General features: G+C 37.3%; 1 protein-coding gene across 3 annotated transcripts; it reads left to right on the top strand.

The window, feature by feature from the left end:
* The first annotated feature begins 168 nt into the window (after positions 1-168).
* nr1h3 (nuclear receptor subfamily 1, group H, member 3) lies at positions 169-20,814 on the top strand. 3 transcript variants are annotated; one of them, XM_082161357.1, is made up of 11 exons: positions 169-313; positions 3,537-3,686; positions 6,381-6,463; positions 8,428-8,589; positions 8,890-9,156; positions 10,754-10,956; positions 13,971-14,150; positions 14,383-14,482; positions 16,759-16,872; positions 17,015-17,109; positions 17,985-20,814. In XM_082161357.1, exons 3-11 carry the CDS (start codon positions 6,421-6,423, stop codon positions 18,129-18,131), a joined length of 1,311 nt encoding a protein of 436 aa, XP_082017483.1. In that variant the 5' UTR covers positions 169-313; positions 3,537-3,686; positions 6,381-6,420; the 3' UTR covers positions 18,132-20,814. The 3 variants fall into 3 exon arrangements, with proteins under 3 accessions (XP_082017483.1, XP_082017484.1, XP_082017485.1); XM_082161358.1 differs by having other exon boundaries at positions 176-313; positions 3,541-3,686; XM_082161359.1 differs by lacking the exons at positions 169-313; positions 3,537-3,686 and adding an exon at positions 5,379-6,231.
* The last annotated feature ends 1,253 nt before the right edge of the window (positions 20,815-22,067 follow it).

Genomic DNA, 22,067 nt, shown 5'->3' on the forward strand with positions numbered 1-22,067 from the left:
CATTCATGTTTACAATGTTTTTTACTGGTTATTTTTTATTCTTTTTAATGATCAATTTTTAAAAATTATTTATTTTAAAAACCGATAAATAGAAATGTTTATAACACCACTTCCTCAACTATTGGAGAGATGCCGTTGTCACTAAGGCACTTTTATTTTGAAGGCACAATACAAAAAACAGTCCTGTGATTGTATGTAGCCATCTTAGAGCTCTCTCTCTCTCCACGGCCTACCTAGGCGTTTCTCTCTTCACATCGCCAGTGTAAAGTTCACCGTGTAGGATTAAAGATCTCGTCATCAGCAGCAAAGCGAGGTATTACTAGAAAATTAGCGTTATTCTCATATGACCATGTCATCTCTTGAGGGAGTTACATGAGTGTTTACGCGGTACAAGGGCTGTGTAATGAGATATTAATGTTAGCTCCTGTAGCTGTCATGATGGGAGACATGTATGTCAGTGCTTCATATAACGCTTGTAAACACCCCGGATCAAACGACAGTTGTCTAACTCACTTACCGTAAGGTTGTCAGTTTTAATCTGTCAGTGTTTAGATGGTAGGTTAGTTGCTGGGATTGTTGAATTTATTACACCGGGGTTGTTTTAAGGTGCAAAGGCTAACAGGGTGTTTTGGCTAGCTGATGAGTGCTACCACTAACACTGCTGTTCAATATAGTTGTATAATCCGTGATCTGCCCTGTTGATCATGTCCTGAGTTAATTAGAGGCTAATCCTCAGAGTTACAGTATTTGGGGTGAAGTACAGACTAAAGCTGTTAAAGTACTCCGAATTGAATCCTTCACAGAAATGTGTGTGAAAGAGCAGCTATGAAGTTATCTTGAGCTGTTTATACAATTCCAATTTGACAGGTCGAGTGAGCTAACAGTTGTGCTGATAATTATTAGTATGACAGCCATGTGACTGTTTTTATAATTGTTTTTGTTTTTAATGTATTTGTTCTCACTCGCGAATCGCTGCAGCGATGAGAGGTTATGAAATTCAGGAGAAGGTCTGTGTTTCCACTTTCCACGATCGCTCTCATCGGGTTTCTCTCTTTAGTTGAGGAGTAGGGAGCGAGGAAGGGAAAACACGGAGTGGCGTCTCGGAATGGGATTGCAGAAGCTTTGAGGCGAGGAGTGGCTTCAGCTCCAGCTCCAGACAGGCTTTTGGTTTTTGTTAGTTATTCCAATTAGCTCGATGATTGATTCTTTTAGAACAATTTTCCTTGTTGCAACATAACTGTTATAAAATCAATAATCACGTTTGCAGTTGTGTTGGTATTCTTAAAATCGGCATGAAATTTTTTATTTGCTAAGTGCATGTTATATATAGATCTTATTGTGAACGATTCATCCATGTCGATGTCTTTTTTCACCTCGTAATTTTTAATTATTCAAAATGTAACTGGACCTTCTGGTGGAAATGACAGACTTCTCTCTGGTGATGTATGCCGGATTTATCCAATCATTTAGTCCGCTTAAACCCCGCCGCCCCTGCAAGCTTGGTCAGATTTTCCATGAGCTTTTCCCACTTTCGAGATCACATCGACACATTCACATCTCAAAATCTAATTAACAATTAATGCATAGAAGCAAGTCCCCACCTTACTTTTTTTTTGAAAATCCATTACACTCAAATGTACATCACAATACAGAGGAAAATATGTTACTTCTGTTGTGTTATTAAAATCAGCATGTGTATGATTACATGCAACCTAATGTACCCTACCTTCAACATGTCACTCACTGTAAATAAGCACACTTAGCAGCGTCGAGTGCTTTTATTTAGCCAATTCAGTGAAATTTTAGCAGTCGTTCTTTTTTATTTAAGCCATTTTTCAAATATGTTGAGACATTAAAAGTGGGTGTACAGTCAATGCCATCTGTATGCTTGTAAAAGAGCAGATTTTATCTGTCGTAGTATGATACACAGTTCATGCTTAATTTACCTCGCTCCCACCATTGAATACTTTGCATGAAAAGGTGGGTGAAGTGGTAGGCTACATAGTTTTGTGGGCATTTTCTATGAAAGACCACTTTTTAATTTGGCAATAGGCGTAGTCTGTTTCAGGGTGGAAACCAGCCTACGCATCTTCTCCGTTTTAGTATCTGTTTTTTCAGCAATTTGGTTAATTTTAGAATTTAAGAAGTAGTTCTGTGTTGAGAGTCTAACCCAACAGCACTTTTTGACTAAATCGAATGCCACCATTTCGCATTATGAATCTGCATCCTATTAATAGTAGGGGTTTCTTCCTCTTAATTGTCATGAAAAATTTAGAGGAAGCTTGTACAGAATTGGAAAACACCACTTCCTGAAATAAGCTGAATCCAAACTTCAACATATTTTCGGGCTTGAAACTTTAAGGCAGAATTTTGCGAAAAACACAACTTGTACAGGCAAGAGCAAATTCAATATTTCTACTGAAATGAAGTGGTCTGAATGATGGCCTGTTATTCTTGTTTCAGTTGTTCATTGTCACTATTATCCAGCTATCATATCTGCCAGCAGATGATCTGACTCTTGATCTGGCAGATGTAGAGCACACTGGTTTACAGGACAAAGGTTACAGCACACTGATAAGTACAGAACATTGGACATTGAAAGAAGCCTCCATTGGTTTACATCAGGTCATGACTCATGTTCAATGTGATTTTAATGTTTAATTCAAATTAGAGCTACACAATTCATTGAGCCCTTGAACAAAAGGGATTTAACACAATGACAGGATTCTTTCTCCATTTTACAACGGATCCATTGTCTTTTCTTACAGCTGATATAATGTGCGCTTATTATCATGCAATTTATGAACAAAATGTGTTTCTTTAGAAGTACATCTTACTTTCCAGCTTGTATATTAGAAATAGTTGTGCGGAAAGTGTATTATTGTTCATTATTTTGGGCTGCTAAGAGTTTCTAACTTGTTATGGTTTTACAGTTGCCATTTTATTGGTTTTAAATTCTAAGTTTGGTACGACTGGTGACATAACCTGGACTTTGGTCTGTTCCTGGTTTAAGTGTACCAGTGGAATGACACGACATCAGGGTCGTATCCCGGTTGACATTATTCTGACTGTTAAAGCACAAACATTTTATGGCGTCTAGTGGCGGGACTCCTATTACTGCTTATTTTTAATTCAATAAACCCATAACTCATATCCAGGAGATGTTCTGAGATGTTCTTTGTGCATCTGTTCAGTGACTCCATATCTTTCTGCATTAAATTCCAAGATGTGCTTTGGGAGACACTGACAAAAGGTGGAGGTTTGAGCTCAGGCCTCTGTGGGGATTTCACAGCCATGTGAATGACCGCTAGTAACCTCTCATGTGCCCTCTTGCTCTCTTTTTCTCCCTCCTTTTTCCTTCTCTCACTCTCTTTTACTCACTCATTCACCTTCTCTTCTGTCATTCTATCCATTGGCTTGTTTTCTCTCTTGCTTTCTTGTTTTTATATAATCCTTCCGAACAGCTCAGCTTTAGAGCTATACAACCTCCAAAACAGAAGTCACTCTAGTTTTTCCTCTCTTTGTTTTTCTGTCAGTCAGAAAGCTGTGACACTGAAGTGAAGAGTCTAATATAGGAGAGAAGTTTCCTCTGATGGCATCCTTACTATTGGAGAGAAAAAATGTGATGTGCTGTTAGTGACGCAGAGAACAACATGGATGGACAATAACAAATCATCATTCTAGGGGTAAGTGGGGCTCTCACTCACATTAACATGCTTCAGCGCCCATATACACACACTCTGCATATATCAATACATTTGGAGTGTTTTTATTGGATGCTGAAAAGATTTGACCTTTTTTTTGGTTCACTTTACCTTAATGTTCAAATCTACTTCTTGTATTTATAGTTAGATGCGTTTCAATTGTGTCATGCTAATGTTCCAGATTTGCATGTGTAAACTTTTTGTGTAACAGCCTAATTCATGAATTATTTAACTAATCTTATTGGTATATCAGCGTAAAAATTCACCAGAATAAAATGATTGGTGATTTTCATGTTATGGCCAGTATTATAAATCTATTAAAATTTAAGATCAATTAAAACATACTAAAAACTCAAATAAATAGTTTGTATGCTACAACTGCATTTAGGAATACTGTTTGATTTAGAAAAAAAGTGATCATAATAATAGAGTTTGGGTGTAATGAGACCCTCATATCATGATTCGATACAAATCGCAATACAGAACTCACAATACGATACTATCTTGATATTTTAAGCCAAAATAAAGAAGAAAGGTTTTTATTATTAGTATTACTTTATTATTATTATTATCAAAATAATAATATTATTATTATCAGAACCCACAAATATCCCCACATTGCATTTAAACTACTATTATATTCAACATTATATTTAGTAGTTTAATGTAGTAATATCACTGAAACTCCCTAAACTTCTCATGCAGCACTCGTGCTTTCAATGCAGGAATTCGTTGGATCTCCTACACAGATAAGCTGCACGCACACACACTCGCTATGTCCCGCCTCTCCCTCTATTAAAGCTGCCGTCGGCAACATTTTTTTGATCATATTCAGTGTAATCGACACTATAATCCGACAGAACAACATAAATAAGGTGGTTTTAGAAAAAAACCCGAGCTTCTAACTCCACCTGGAGCGTGTTATTTGTTTTGCAAAAATCCAGCGCTCCCGCTTCATCAGGTCCAATCAGCGCAGGGGGGTGTGAGATCTGACTGTCAATCACAGGTCGTGCACACGCCACAGATCCCCCCTCACTCGCGCACGTTAATATCACATGCACACGCCACGCCTGAAGTTCGCCTGGAGATTGCATGAAGCGTGATGGCGGAGAGAAAATCTACTAACAAGCTTCCAATTCCTCGGTTATTGCTATTTATGGATAGATTAGCCAGGGCAGCCTACCTCCGAGTCCATGGTGTTGATAGATGCTGAAGAGACGGACGCGTTCACAGAAAATCAGGTACACACGCACAGTGACGCACTGACGAGCACGACCTCGATGGGAGGGTGCTCGCTGGTAGTGGGGAGGGGCATGAGAGTTGTAAACATTCAAAATTTTGGCTAATCGACCCAATCTGCCAGACTTGCCGACGGCAGCTTTAATGCACTATATAAGAATAAACCATCTAAAATGCATTGAATAATCGTACTACTAAAACTAAATGTGATATAGTGACCTATATGCGCTCCGGCGCATCCACTTAAGATGATAAATGCAATAAATCACAGCATGTCATAATGATACCCTAGACTCTAGTTAGACAGTTATAACTAATGGATTTTAATGGATAGTTGGGTATTTTATGAAAAGTTGTTTGTGTTTGACTTTGGTCCGAAACGCTGTTTACTGCATATCTTTTTCAATATAATTTTAGGAGGGCCTGGAATACATTTGGCCTGTCAGTTAACAACATTGTCATTTAAAGAAGTTCCCCTTAGAATGCCTTGTTTTTTCCCCCCCTCCTTTTTTTTCCTAGTAGTATTTTATTTTTGTGAGTCATGGTTCTTTTCTTTTTTAGCTGATAAGGTCATTTTGTAGAACTGAATCAGCATTTTTTTTTTCTGCATTCTTAAGCATGGTCACATATACTCTTGCACAACAAAGTTTCACTGGCAAAGTAGGCAGGACCCGTGTGTAGTTGTGAACTGCCCATACAGAGGTCACTGCCAGAACAAGTAACTTGCTATTGGTTAGTGCTGTGGTTTTTGCATCACCACACTTTAACTGATGTGAATGTATCCACCATTGGAAGTCCATCAGGAATATTCCTTTAGGTAAATTGTATGTCATGTCAGGGTTAATGTGATCGAGCCTTTACCCAAAGCATTCGTCCTCAAATCAGATGTCCATCTCATTTCCTAAAACTCTCAAAACAACACCCATGATTTTTTTGCACTTTCAATTCCTATTCTCAAGTAGGCTGTTCAAACAGCATGCTTAGTTGGCAAAAACATGCCCTCAAGTCAATGAATATTTCTCAATTTGTCTTCTTTCCCATGATGTGAAAGGGTGACTGTGTAGTTTTTGTGAGCTTTCCATACAGAAGTGTGACTACTTAAGGAACTGTACTGAGAGTCATTAGTATAGATCAGCATTGCGTGCATTTATTGTCAGTGAGAGTGGCAGACCTCTTCTGCCCATACTATGTGACTGGCTTGTGTGTGTGTGTGTGTGTGTGTGTGTGTCATTGTTGCTTTGATTCTCCTTTTGATTTGAACACACTCTGCTGCTTGCTGTTCTACTCTGTAGGTGGTTTTGATTTAGTATCGAACTGTATATTCAAAGTTACTGTTAGTTTGAGGCAGTTCTTGTGACTGAATATTAAAAACAGAATCATTGACACAAACAGGCAGTTTTTCAAGACTTCAACTTTGCCTTTCATTGTGCTCTGCAGGTGCAGTGCTGGTTCGTTATGACAAGTGGCTGTGTGGAAGATGTCCACCCTTTCTACGACTGATATCACTGATGTTGGTCATGGTAAGACTTTGTTTTTCTTTCACTAGAATGTGAAAATGTTCACATACAAAGGGTTGATACAAATCAGAAGCTGCCAGAACATAGTTGAACACTTTAGTCACACCTATAAATGTATGAATGTCATTGCGTTTGATAATAAAATATCAAACCAAGTGGCGTTTATTTCTAAGAAAAATAACACAAGTTTATTTTAAGCAAAACATTTTACCAAAGGTTTTGTGAACTTAAAAAGTGACTCCATATATCCACTAAAATCACCTTGACACCAGTTATTTAAAAGTAATTGTGTTATGAGTAATGCATGTTTTTTATTGGGTTAATAACAAAATATCAAACCAAGTGATGCTAGACATTGTGTTAGTGCCATCATTTATTCACTTATCTTATTCCAAAACTCTATGACTTTATTCTGTAGAAACTAAAAGAAGATATTTTAGTAAATATCTGGGTAAATTAATAGTAATTAATTCATAATTAATAGCAAATAATTTTTTCTTCGTCAGTACAGCGGAAGTCAGTGGTTACCAAAACTGTTTGCCCAAACTGGCAGTTTACAGTTGAATTTTACGTTGAATTTATTACGGCTTAAAATTTCAAGTGGGTTTTTTTGTTGGTTTTTGCATGATTAATATGCTAACATGTGTGATTTATTTGTGTTAATATATGTTTTTATATAGAGGTTTGGGTAACTAATATAAAACTTTTTTTTAATTTTATTTTTTTACTCATGGGCATTCTTAGCTTTTTCATTATTTGCTAAACTTAAATTTCAACAAAAAATACAACATTAGAAAAATAATTGTGAGGAATGCAGAAAAAAAGTGGGGAATGCAGAGGGAAAAATACAATTTATTTGATAATAAATTATTTGAACTTTTTTAGGTGATGATAACAGTAAACGTAAATCTGAAACAAATACTTTTTGGATTTAAATTTAAGGTATCTTGCCTTGTGAATGTGGTATTTACCCATCATGCAAATTAAGTTTAAGACATCATCTAGCTCCTCATTGCCATAAACATCACAGTGAACAATAACCTTAATGACAGAAATATTACACATAATATGTAAAAACACAAGAAATAAGAATGCAAAAAATTTGCAGCCAAAAATGTTTGGTGTAAGAACAGAAAAAAAGAGAGATATTCTTCCTACTTTTGGCAGAAGGAGCCCAGTGGTAAAACGCTTAAGATAAATGTACCTAAGTCTTTAATGCACGGCTAATAATGATGAATGATTTTTAAATTGGCTTCTTTCATTTTATTATTTAAAAATGTTGGGCACTGTCCATACTTTCCGAAAATTGAAATATGGGTAGAGTGCTAACCATCTGCCATAAGCTTTAATGTGATGGAATTTCCCATAAATTGATGCATTCTTGACCTAGGTGTGTTAATGTTTGTAATAAATAAAAATAGGTTATATCAGTGTGTTATATTAAAGGGATCGTTCACACAAAAAGACATTTCTCGAGTTGTTCCAAACCTGTATGAGTTTCTTTCTTCTGTTGAACACAAAAGAAGATATTTTGAGGAATATGGATAACCAAACAGTTGTGGGGCACCATTGACTTCCATAGTAATGAAAAAAAAAAATTTGTGTTCAGCAGAACAAAGACATTTATACAGGTTTGTGCCCCTTAATGCATGTTGTTGGTTGTGTGGTGTGTTATAGTCACAGTGATTTGTCATCCATTAGAACTAGAAAAGTATAAAACAATACATTTTCAAATCTAGTTGGATTCTTGCTTCAATGACTTGTCTTAAGAACTCCCTGTAAAATAAAATCAGTGTGAAAAACACAGCATGTTACAGGACCAAAAGTAATCCGTATGCATGTGTATGCAGCGCCATATTAAAAAATATCTAAAGAAAGAAAATCAAGTTGTTCTCACTAATTGGACACCTGGTTGATCATCAGACCCAGCCCTAAAAGAAAGGAATGTGTTGTCGGTATGTATACAGGGGACTCACTGTGCCGTGCCAGTGAAGAGGGCCCTTCAGCACTGACAGCAGAAGTGAAACAGGAGACTCTCAGTCAAACGGCCCCATACAGCACCTCGCACAATGAGCTCATGGAGCCCAGCGACATCAAGATGTACCCCTCAGACGACACCCCTGCACCAGGTGAGCTTGAACAACTGGAGGATACATCTGGACTCATGTCATAGATCATATACTTCACATTGGTTATAGTGCTTAAAATGATTCAGATAATGAATAATTGAACTTTACCTGTTACATAATGTAAAACAACATTTACTCATGAATGAACATGCATGTCAGTATGTGTATACAGTATGTGTGGATGAACTGGCTTAATTTAAGTAAATAATAATGCATTAGTTAGTTAATTTATTTGTGTATGTTGCTTTGGATTTGCAAAGCTCATACGTTAGTGTCTCTGTCCTGTGTGTGTTTGTGCAGGGGGTCAGCCAGCGAAGAGAAAGAAGGGCCCTGCTCCCAAGATGATGGGGAATGAGGTGTGTAGCGTATGTGGAGACAAAGCATCTGGCTTTCATTATAATGTGCTGAGCTGTGAGGGCTGTAAAGGTTTCTTCAGACGAAGCGTGATCAAAGGAGCTCAGTACAACTGCAAGAACTCCGGCCGTTGCGAGATGGACATGTACATGCGCCGCAAGTGTCAGCAGTGCCGTCTGCGCAAGTGCAGGGAGGCGGGCATGCTAGAGCAATGTGAGTGACACTCTTTAACCATCAACATCTACACTGCCATTCAAAGGTTTGGGGTTGGTCTGATTTTCAAATGTTTTTGAAAAGGGAAAGAAGTCTCTCATGCTCATCAAGGCTTTATTTATTTGATCAAACATACTGTAAAAACAGTAATGTTGAGAAATATTATTAAAGTTTAAAATAACTATTTCTATGTGTATGTGAATATATATATATATATTTTTTTTTTTTTTTTTTTATTAAAGTTTTTTTTATTCCTGTGATGGCAAAGCTGAATTTTCAGCATCATTACTCCAGTCTTCAGTGTCACATGATCCTTCAGAAATCATTATAATAGGCCAGTGGTTCCCAAACTTTTAACAGGCATGTACCCCCTGAGACATTATAGATCTTCTGGAGTACCCCCAACACCACCAATTGTTAACAACAAGTTTTTTATTAATATTTATTTTGATCAATTTTGTCGAGAATAGTGAATAGAATCATAAACATATGATACAAATCTCATCAAAAGTCAACATATGATACAAATGTGCTGAATATAATGATTTTAAACAGATGTGCACCCAATCTCACACACAATAGGCCTACAACACATCCAACATCTCATTAAAGCTATTGTTAACTTTTCACAAACTGATAAGTATTGCTTTTCACATAAGATAACATTGTATATTTTCTTAACTTCTCTGCTGTAAAATAATAATAAAAAAGAGAACACATTAACAATAGTAAACTAAATAGTTTATCCATCGATTGAAATAATTTTTTTGTCAAATAGACGTAACTGGGATGATTTCTGACAGGATTTTTTTTCATTTGCGCACGACAAATAATATATATCTGTCGTCATAGCAACGTTTATTATGACGCAGAGCTGTAATCAGCACTGCAGCAGGCTGCAAAGATCATTGCCAAGATCATCATAAAAGCTCTACTTTTACCCTCTCTGTCTCCACTCTCGAATATTTTGTTAATGCGGAGAAAATACGTTTTTAATGTGCAGTGCAAATGCGGAAGTGAAGTTACCACCGTGGGACAGAGAAAACGTTTGAAAAGGCATATGACTTAGATCTTTTTCGCGTACCCCCTGAAATCAGTCCTTTTACCCCTGGGGGTACGCGTACCCCAGTTTGACAACCATGGTAATAGGCCATGCTTATTTGATGCTCAAGAAACATTTCTTATTATTATCAATGTTAAAAACAGTTGTGCTGCAACTGTATACAACTTTGTGGAAGCTGATTTTCAGGATTCTTTGATGAATAGAAAGTTCAAAGAACAGCATTTGTTTGAACTAGAAATGTTTTGTAACTTTATAAATGTCTTTACTGTCACTTTTGATCAATTTAATGCATCCTTACTGAATAAAAATATTAATTTATATTTATTAAACGATAAAATCTTTGAATGGCAGTGTATCTTTCTTTTTCACCCATGTCTGGCTTTTTTCATTAAGCATGGATGTCTCAGGTAGTCCATGCAGCTGTCGTCAAATCTCTTATCTTATCTATTATGATATGTCCATATGACATTGTGATCGTGTGCTGCTTGTTTGCTTATCATTCTGTTAGCAGCTTTATCTCTATGTCTCTTATAGGTGTGCTGTCAGAAGAGCAGATTCGACTGAAGAAGATGAAAAAACAGGAAGAAGAGACGGCACGAACCTCTACAGTGGCAACTCCCAGCCCTGCCCCTGAGATGCCACCTCTGGCTCCTGAACAGCAGGAGATGATCGAAAAGCTAGTGTCCATGCAGAAGCAGTGCAACAAACGCTCTTTTCTTGATCGGCCCAAAGTCACTGTAAGTGCATTTATGCGCACTGTAAGAGTTTTTCAAGCAGACTAAAACAGTAATTCATCATTTTAAATTGTAATTGTATTACTTAAATCGTACCATCTGTTTTTTGTGAAATCGGACTAACAGATCTAGATAATACGACTGTAGCTTTGCTTTGTCACATGTTTATCAAACTACAATTCATAGTTTTCACATGATGTCATGTCCCTTATAGAAACGCCCACCTGGAGGGCAAAACAAGTCTAAGCCAGTTATTTTTACCAGGTTTGGACTAAGTACTAATGTACAAAGACAGTGATATTAAAACATCAAATTCAGTATACAACTTACTAATGATGCATTCTATATACAGGTGAACACAAGTGCCCAGAATTTGAACGCAACATGCTGAATTGCATGTTTAGGGCCAGATTTATTAACAGCTTGCAGCAGCACAAACCCTCTTTTGGTGTTAAAAAACTACTGTCAGGATTTAAAACCCTGAGTGAAAGTGAAAAATTAGCGCTGAAAAGGTGTGGACAGGGTTATTTTACGGCTGAGCATATTGCATATGCATTTGTGGGAGTTTCCCTTTCAGAGGCAAAGTTTATGGGAGGGGAGAGTATTTAAAGGCCCACTGAAGTGACTTCGAACACGCCGCTTTGTATGATGCGTTGACGTAATTTCCACTGAAACAGTGGAAATCCTCCCCCTTTTCAAATAGCCTATAGCGTTTAGTTTACCTCACAGACTGCAAGTCGTATTTGACAGCACCATGCAAGTGAATCCGAGCGCTGATAAGTTGGATTCAATAGTAGAGGTGTGAATAAATTCTAGCCATTTCATTCTTAACCAACGTACATTTGGAAAATAGAATAAAACTTGAGCGTTTGAGCAACCGAACACGCATCTCCAACCCATATTGCTCCGTGACGTGTCAACGGTCGCTTTGGCCAGGTGGTATGGGGGCGGAAGTCGCGGGACGCTTTAGATTCTAGAGAGCATTTGATTGGACAGAAGATGTGATGAGAAGCTAAAGTCTGCGGTGATGTCATAAAAATCTGTGATCCATTTTAGCGGAAGTGAGAGACTACGTTTTGAATGCTTATATCTCCTAAATACGAATTTTGTCATTGTTTTGAAACACCAGCTTATTCATAACCTTAAGGCTAACATATTCATACTTAAAGCTAAAAAACTTAGTTTGATTTCAGGGGGCCTTTAAATACTAAGGTTTGCTCTCATCAATTTACTGGTATTTGCTCTATTATTTACCCCCCAAAACAGGATGTCTTAAACCTGATGCTAATTTGCACTGCTCTTGGTCGATGGCGTTGGTCATTACGGAAATGATTCGGCTGCGTCTGTGTTCTTTAATTTGCGTGTGATCTAGAACTTTCCTAGCCTGACGTCGTCATACTCAGATTCTAGTCAGAATGTGAGTCTGATACTGCTCCATTGGGCTGTGATTATGGGGCGTGTTTCAACCGAACCAGGAAGGAAAATGCCTCTGCACTCAATTGGATAGACCTACAACCAATCAGAGCAACGGAGTAAGTGACGTATGTTCTTCATTCATCTTTCCGATCGACAAATGCCTTGATCGCGGTTCTCTGTTCCTCTTTTAAAATGAATGCGCTGTCGATATCTTCTATAACCAGGGGGGCAGGGTTTCATAAAATATTGAAGCTTCCCCGGGCGCCGCCATTGATTAGCAGACCATCACCTGCTGTTAGCAATCCATTGACTCCCATTCATTTTGGTGTCACTTTGACAGCGAATAACTTTACATCTGAGGCGTTTAAAGACTCCATTTGTCCATTATTTATTTCTAAAGAAACACGAAAATGTATAAAATGCTCCATTACCTTGTATCTTACGTGATGGCCCCGTAGAAGCAGTTTTTGTAAAAATAGGCTAACGATTGCGTCATAACCACGCGACTCTCTGTCGCACAGTAGATAAATTACCGTATGGACAGGAGGAGAAGCTCACGTGCAATCGGGGGGACGTGGAGGCAAAATGACAAAGTAATTAATCAGAAAACTTAGCAAAAGTTGCTCCTGCTCCTAGCTCATGGACACCTCCTACTCAACACTCTCCATCTCTGCAAGTTTACGGGGGGAGTACTTTGGGTTCGGGCCGAATACCGAGCCCGGAGCCTCTCCTCAGACAGTACGGCAAATATGCATTTATTCTATCTGACTTATTTGAAAGTGTGAAATCTCAATTCTCCAGCAGCAGTCATCTGTGTTGTAAACAAATTCAACCCAAGCGCTTGTTGGTGACGTGGAAGATTATGTTACTGTTGATCATCTGTCCATCATCATATAAAGCCCGCCCTGACAATTTGATTGGTCCGAACAGCTTTTTTTTGGGCATAATAGCTCCACAACGGATCAAGTCCAGACCGAACTTCCCGACCTAAAAATGTTGTGGGAGGGGATAAGTTCGGCTGGCATCCAGGCTAGAACTTTCCACTCCCATCGGCGCTATTTTGGAATTGCGCTCGCATGCTAATTTGCCCTGTTTAGTAAATCTGACTCTAACCACGAAAATGCTTAATGTGGCTTAATGCATTAAGACAGTGATATGCGAGGACCAAATTCACCATACCCCCTATTAATTAAATATTATCTATAGGCAAGCAGATGAAGCCAGAAAAAAGTGAAAAATAACTTCTTCTTTTTAAAAGGTTTAACGTGCAATTTAGGGTGTTGCATTCATTTTCACATCTGCTTGCGTGTATATAGTATGCATCATCAATAAGGTGTATATTGATTTTGATCTTTTAATATCAATGTCTTGATACAGAGTAGGCCTACTGCCTGTGCTTCAGTTCTATCAGTGTTTTGCCTTCCAGGTCTCCGTACCAGTCATGTGACTGAAAACTATGAATTGGCGTCTCCATTGTGCCCTCCCTTGCTTCGAAAGACATGTGTTTAATCCTGCAAATATCTAGTTACGCATTGTGCCATCTTTCTGAATCTCTGATACATTGATCCTAAATGTTTACATCAAGATTTGTTGTTTTTCAGCCATGGCCACAGAATCAGGACCCATTAAACCGAGAGGTTCGACAACAGCGGTTTGCTCATTTCACTGAGCTGGCCATCATGTCTGTGCAGGAGATTGTAGACTTTGCTAAACAGCTGCCTGGCTTCCTGGAGCTCACCCGTGAGGACCAGATCGCCTTGCTGAAGACCTCAACTATTGAGGTTAGCCTGACTGACCCTTAACACACATTGTTTTCAGTCATGTTCTGTTACTGTTTTTGTGTGCACAGATGGAACACTCTTGTTTGGCAGACTTGTTTCTGCTGTTGTTTTGTAACGGGAAGTGCTTTAGAAAAAAATGCCACCCGGTGTCAAATTTTGTTTCTCGTGAAAAACCAAGCGCAGCAGATACTGCTTGTTTTACATACCTGCTAAACGTTCTTTTCTCCTGTAGATCATGCTGCTAGAGACTTCCAGACGTTATAACCCAGCAATAGACAGCATCACCTTCCTCAAAGACTTCAGCTACAATAAGGAGGATTTCGCCAAAGCAGGTACTGTTTGAAATGTTGTTGTATGGGTGCTCGATTTAAACTTGCCTGATGGATAAAATAAAGAAGAATATTATTTGTTAACATTAGGCAACTACAACTAATGATGAAAACTACTCCTAAAGCATTTAATACTTTTAGTTTAATGTTAATTTCACCTAAATTCAATAAAAATTTAGAAATGGATGAAAGTGTAGTGAAAATTAAGTTTTAAAATTGTTAGTGTTTATATGTTGTCAAACCATGTGCAAATTCATTAGTCAACACCATTGCTGAGTATTTTCTCCTTAAAACTGCAGTGAACCAAAGACAGTCTCAAAAACGCGGTTTGAAATCGCCCCTGTTTCCTACCTTCACATACATGTAACCAATCCTGTCAAAGTGTGGGGCGGGGCTTTTCTGCAGTGAGCACAAGAACACCTTTAAGAAGGGACAGGAAAAATCGGGTACATTTAGCAATATAGCGAGTGAATTGTGATGTATATTACGATGTTATGATGAACTGTATGCCTTTCTCCACTGACGTTCTATGATGTTCAAAGCGTTTGTAAGGATACTGATTGTTAGAAGGCAGCTGTTTGTCTCTGAGATGGCGAACAGGAACATGGTTTGTATAAAATTGGCAACACATTATTAGCTGTTTGATAACGTAGTCAAGCCAATGGCTAATCATATCAATTACCATTATGTGTCAGACATTGTAGAGAGCAATACATAAAACTCATTACCATTATGATGCATCGATTTCTAGACAACCTTATATAATTCGTGCTTCCTTTTCTTCTGAATCAGTTTCTGGTTCAAACATATTATGTAAGGGATAATATACATCCAGCCGGTTGTTCTCTCAAATTATTACATGGCTTGGTTGAATTCTAATGTAGAATGCCGTCTGTTATTTCTTGATAACAGACCGCTGCGAAGTATAACACACCGTTGCCATGAAAAACAGCGTTGCTATGGACGCGGAACGGACTCTTTTCTTTAGCGGAAGCAATACAATCGTTTTTAAATCAATAAACTCCTTTTTAAATCAATATTTTGTGTCAAATTATTGATTTATTTTGTAGGTAGCCATGTAATAAGCGGGATAATGTATAGCGAGGCGTTTTTTATAGCGAATACAACCCCTTCAGGCTGATTCAAGATCAGCCTGTCGGGGTTGTATTCGCTATAACAACCGCCTCGCGATACATTATCCCTTACATAACCCCCGACAGGGTGAACAGGTCTTGATCAGCCTGAAGGGGGTTATTTTGAGAGAACAACCGCCTCCGCCTGGATGTACATTATCCCTTATTACACGGCTACTTGCCACATAAGTAAATGATTAGACACGAAATATTGATCGGAGTTGAAATATTTTATTAGGTGTTTAAACGCAAAGCTTCCGCGGAGATAGCAGTTACTAGCGCGGCAAGTTCAAACTAGACGGACATTTAAGAGATACGGTTTATGGTCATACAACTTATTACACAGCATTTCACCTCATAAATAACGTTAATTATGGAGATAAGAGATATTGATTTCCGATTAAACTGTTTTAAAATCGTAACGTTACCTGTTTGTATTTTATAATCCAACAGTGGGCAAAACAATCGTCAGCAAATTGCAGCAGAGTCCACGATACTGGTTAAATAGTTAAAATGATACAGTTAAATAACTGTACACAAAATATTGATTCGACTGAGTTTTAATACTTTATTAGCTCACCAAATATTTAATTAATGGAAAAACTTCCACAAAGAAAAACCGTTCCTAGCGCTTCTGACTTCAGTGACCCGGATGAGCCTGCGTTAACTGTTTTGAGCGGTTGTTATCTTGGAATAACATACCGCTGGATGGCGCTATTGACCAATCAGGATCAAGTATTCCACAGAGCCGTGTATAAGGCTGAATTAAACCAGTGTTTCCCGCCTGTTCCATTGTTGTTGACTGGAAAGGAGGATCAGACGTCATTCACTAGAGAACTCTTCTACCGGATTGCTACGTGCTGTGAGACTGAAGCATGGATCCGCTGTTTGGATACTTTATAGCTCTGTTTAATTTGTTTGTTTTAATCTTCCTGGGAATCTGACCTCGTAAGACTACACTGCTCAAAAGATCATTTTAACGATTCTTAGTTTGAGACATCACTGTTCTAACTGGACAAAGCTGCAAGCTGTTTAACCCACCCGAACCTAAACTTCACAAGTTTTTTTCCAGTGTGGTTTAATTTGAGACCTATTTTTGTTGTTCATGCCCTGAAATGATCTCTGTCCTCTCTGACTCATCTGTAGGGCTGCAGGTTGAGTTCATCAACCCCATCTTTGAGTTTTCAAAAGGCATGAACGACCTCAACCTGGATGAGGCAGAGTACGCTTTGCTCATCGCGATCAACATTTTCTCAGCAGGTCAGTTTGACACACAAAACCAACATTATATTGTTTGTCTTCTGGTGAGTCTTATCAGGCAATTTCTCACAAAACGAATGAAATGCAGCATTATTCATTTGCGTCAATCACACTGTGTTATTGTGTGTGTGTGGGGGGTCAGACCGACCGAACGTGCAGGATCATGAGTTAGTGGAAAGACTACAGCAGCCATATGTGGACGCCCTGCACTCCTACATCAGAATAAAACGACCCAACGTGAGTATGATTTACCTCTTTTAAAATACCTGTTATTTTAAAATGTAATTTATTCCTGTAATGCAAAGCTGAATTTTTAGCAGTCATTACTCCAGTCTTCAGTGTCACATGATCCTTCAGAAATCATTGTAAAATGCTGATTTGCTGCTCAAGAAATATTTTTTATTATTATCAATAATACAAACAAACGCAGTGCTGCGTATTATTTTTGTGGAAACCCGTAATACGTTTTTTCACGATTATTTAACGAATAAAATGTTCAAAAGAACAGCATGTTTTTGAAATAGAAATATTTTGTAACATTATAAATGTTTTTACTGTCACTTTTGATCAATTTAATGCATCCTCCCAGAATAAAATTAATGATTTCCTTAAAACAGAACATTTTTACTGACCCCAACAGATCAGTAATGTATCGAGATTAGTTTGTCATAGAGGACCACTATATAGTTTGTCTGTTGTGTCTTTTTACGTCCAGTAGGTGGCACTGGTGATTCCACACTTGCATCAATAACATACAATAACAATTGACTATAACCAGTTATTTTAGTATTATTTAAATACTATTATAGTATTTGTTAATATTTTTAATTAGCTTTATTATATGTTTTTAGTTTTTGTAATTTTTATTCCTTTTTAAATATTTCTATTTAGCTTTAATTTATTTTTATTTCAGTTTTAGTCATTTTAATGCTTCAACTTCAACTTGTTTTATTTATTTTTTCATCTAATATGAGTTATATTTTATTTTAGCTTTATTTGAATTAACGGAAATATTTGTAATAGTTTTACCAATAAAAACACTGTGTAACTGATGAGGTTTTGCTATTACTATGTATTTCTAATCATCCACAACTCTTTAATTTCCACCAAAGGATCATCTGATGTTTCCCCGAATGCTGATGAAGCTGGTCAGCCTCCGCACACTGAGCAGCGTCCACTCAGAGCAAGTCTTTGCTCTGCGCCTCCAAGACAAGAAACTTCCGCCTCTACTTTCTGAAATTTGGGACGTGCATGAGTGAGCCAGACCTCCACCTTCAGGACAGAATGAGCCATTGTCAGGGAAACCTGGGTGGGCAAAAGTCGTCTACAGACCGAACACATGGTCCTTAAGGGCTGAAATGTCTCCCGGAGTAACAAGGAGCCTGGTTATATCATTCTCTTCCTTGACTTCTATATTTTGGACCCAGTGGTCAGTGAGCTGCTTCCTTTGAATGTGCTTTTGATAGACTGTATGGCCAGAAGTAGCTCAGGGACTGATCAAAACAAGTAGTGGTTTTTTGTCCATCTTTTGAGCTTGGGGTTCCGGATGAGTTTGGATTCAGAGACTTGCTTGCTAGAGTGAGCGACGACAAACAATGTGGTCATGTTTTTGTTTTTTTATTTTCATGTTGTACTAAATGTTTCCAGTACCAAAAGCTTTGAGCAGGTTTTTGGCAATGGTTTCTACTCTCTAATTCACAGAAGAGGTTGTCTCTAAGGTTGTTCATTACAGAAATGTTTATTTACAGTGTTTTGTGGTTCCACTCTGGCTGATTGTTTGGCTGACAGCATTCTGCTATTTTGAATTTGCATAGATCAGGCACAGAATTGAGGAAGTCTTCTGTTAGTAGTAGTACAGGCTAATTCGCTCATTTTTATTATGATGTTTGACATGCTTTTAGTCTTGTGATTCATGTTAAAATGCAATCTTCTGTTAACACCCAAAGGTTTTTATAACAAAAATCAATCAGTGCTTTACCAGTGCCGGCCACATTGATTCAGACCCCATGTTACACTGATCCAGCATAGCACAACGTTCACAAGGAATTCTGTTTTCTGCTGGTTGGAATATTCAGAAAAAAAAAGAATAAAAAGCCAAATGGCCTGATTTTATGAGGTCGAATGTACTGCCCAATGTTTCGGAGAGGTTGAAAGTGCTTATCAGTGTAGAATATGGTTGACAGGGATCGCTAAGAGTCACTGGATCCGAATCAGTGTGCTGCTCAACTCACAGCGACTACTGAGATACATATACCTCTGATGTCGTTTTTTTTTTTTTTTTTTTACTCATCAGTTCTTCTTGGTGGAGGGCTGATATTGTTTGACAGTTCGTTCTTAAAACATTTACATAAATGCACAAAATATATCTCAGTTTGTTGCCCAAGATGTCTTGATTACTGTGTTGTTTTTGCCCCCAGAATTTAACTCAAGTAACAAATTAACAGTACAGTAATATATATATCCTCCAAAATCAGTGGTTGAAATTGTCATACAACATTATCGGCCCAAGTTATTTTCTATTTCGTCACCTCATTGTTTTTTTTGTTTTTTTCATAATGACATTGTTATATTTAGCTCTATATACACCCATTCATCTATGAAGATAGTTTTGTCAACTTTTATTTCCACATACTAAATTATTTCAATCTTTAATATTCATCTTTATGTGATTTGCATTTATCTAGCATAGTCTGTTTTAACACACTATTGTTGTACCTCACTTATACATTAGGATAATATTCAGATAGTCTGAATGCACTTAGAATAAAACCTGTCCCGTCCTCATCAAGAGAGATTGGCAATGTATGTGAAACAACCATATCACAGCAGTAGCTCTGAAATAAGGGACTTGGCAAGTGAGAGCACTTTGTAATGTCGACTATGCTCCGTGACAATACAAAAATCCAGTGTGACCATATGTACGATTCAGGTTTTACTGATCTTAAAAACCACTTTTATGATAGATGGGTTGTTGTGAATCAATTTAACATGGAAACTAACATGCAAAAAAAATGAACAGAAAGCTAAATTTCTACGATTGACTAAAACAGTTGGTTTGCTGTGGCATTATTTGCCCTGACTGTGCATATTGAGATTTGTTTGCTGACTTAATTCATATTCCATGTGTATGTTTTTTTTCTTTCTGTCAGCTAGATAAATTGCTAATGCACATCGTTTTCCTCGAGCTCTTTTTGCTTTCTGATTTTATTTCCAAGCTCATTTTATCATAACAATAGATTCTAATCTTTCACAATGGCTTGATAACACAAGTGAATTGATGGAGGTGTTTTACCTTCTATCCGTTCAGATTTCAGGAACATCACAGTTGGCTGAGCAGCCAAACTCACAGTTCACTGACTGACACTTGGTATAAAATCTACTGAAAGACATGTATTGTTGATCCTCTATGATCTTCCTGTTTATCTGTCATTGCTTATCATCTGTTTGTGCACATAGGAATTGTGAAGATGAATTCTAGTCATTACTGTAATGAGCGTAATTAGCTTTTTCTCCAAACTGAAATGATCAAATGATCTAACAGAATGTTACTACATGAGGCAGAGTGTAATGCAAAGTTGATTTTAGTTCTAATTTATTTGTACCCTCTCAGCTCAGTGGACCTCATTATTTGAATTAACGTAGTCTTCAATAGAGAGTCATGGAAGAATGAAATAGAAATGCAACCTTACATTTTAACGCCTTAAGTCCTTGGTATACTGCTTTATATGTATAAATTAAAAGTAGACTAAATTTATTGTTTTGTGAGAGTATATATTTATCTGATGAAAATGCTGAAAAAATAGATGACTCAGCCTATTCTTTATACAGAAATACATTTACCTAAAACAGGGAACCTCCGTATTGTTTCTGTCTTATTATTATGCTGTTTTTTAATAGATCAGGGGTTGAACCTGTAAATAAATACTGAATCTGAGCTTACAACATTGGTGTCAGTGATCTGTCTATTAGCACTTGAGTAATGTAAGCATCTCTCTGCATCCTAATGTAAGTAATATGAGCTTCCGACGGAAGCAGGATTGTGTTTGTGTACTCTATCAAACCCACCTGAAACCCACCCACTCTGAGCGATATGCAAATAACGAGACGCCTACGTCATTAGACATCAGCGCCTCAGAAAATAGACTTATTGGAAGATATCCACTCTGTAGCACATAAGGAATGTTTTCATTTTTAACCTCGTTCCAACTTGTCATTGTTAATTTAACGAATAAACGCCACAAAACCCGCTAGTTCACGTGTAAGCATAAGCGTAAACGTGCATGTCCCCTCTAGATGCATGAATGGTACGGCCCAGCCTCTGGCTGTATGCGGAACCAATTTGGCGAAACTCACGCTCGGTTTGTAGTAGGCTACAGTAGTGATGGGAGTGATTCTTTTCAGAGAATCGGTACTTTTGAACACATCCTTTTAATAAACCGGTTCTTTTTAATTTTCTTCTTTTTTTATTATGTTTTTCTCCGACAATGCAATCTATCAGTGCAGTGATTTTATTGCAACAAATAATATAACATTTACTAGCAAAAAGCGAAATAAAAAAGAGAAATTCTGAAATGAACTAAATCATACACACCATAGAAGAGTCTTACAAGCAAATTAATTATTAAAGTTCTTAAATCAATTCAAATATGCATCAATATATTTCTTTAAGAAAGAACAGGCTCAGAAATCCACTTGAGTGGTTCTATGTCAACATGTGGTAGGCCTACACAACAAACCGAAAAAATTCAAATAAAGAATTACACCAAGGACACTTACCAATAAATTGTTTTATATATTTTTTTATAAACTGGTTTGTTGTGTACCGCGTGATGACGACTCAATTTCTCATTTAATTTATAATTCAGTGTAAAGTCATGGAATCTAGTGATCATTCACGTTTATTATTATTATTATTATTTATGATGTCTATATAGTCATAAATAATAATAATAAATAATAATATAAGTATAACTTATTTTTCGCCCTATCAGTTCCCTCCAAATTCTCTTCCTATCAATTCAAACATCAATTCCAAAATCATTACTAATCGGACTTGTCCGAAAGACGCAGTTATCTGTTCTGTGAGTTGGTGACTCAAGAACCGCTCGACCGATTCAGACTGATCTTTTTTTTTTTTTTTTTTTACATAAATAACAAGACAACACAACACATTAAAACAGATGCATGTGAAATTT

The sequence above is a fragment of the Leuciscus leuciscus genome (assembly GCF_965113295.1).
Source record: "Leuciscus leuciscus genome assembly, chromosome: 2".
Lineage (NCBI taxonomy): Eukaryota > Metazoa > Chordata > Actinopteri > Cypriniformes > Leuciscidae > Leuciscus > Leuciscus leuciscus.

Excerpts from the sequence above, each read along its gene's own strand:
- nr1h3 (XM_082161357.1), top strand. The coding sequence starts at position 6,421 with ATGTCCACCCTTTCTACGACTGATATCACTGATGTTGGTCATG. Across the intron at positions 9,157-10,753 it reads GGCGGGCATGCTAGAGCAAT|GTGTGCTGTCAGAAGAGCAG; the intron begins GTGAGTGACACT and ends TGTCTCTTATAG. Across the intron at positions 14,151-14,382 it reads TGAAGACCTCAACTATTGAG|ATCATGCTGCTAGAGACTTC; the intron begins GTTAGCCTGACT and ends TTTCTCCTGTAG.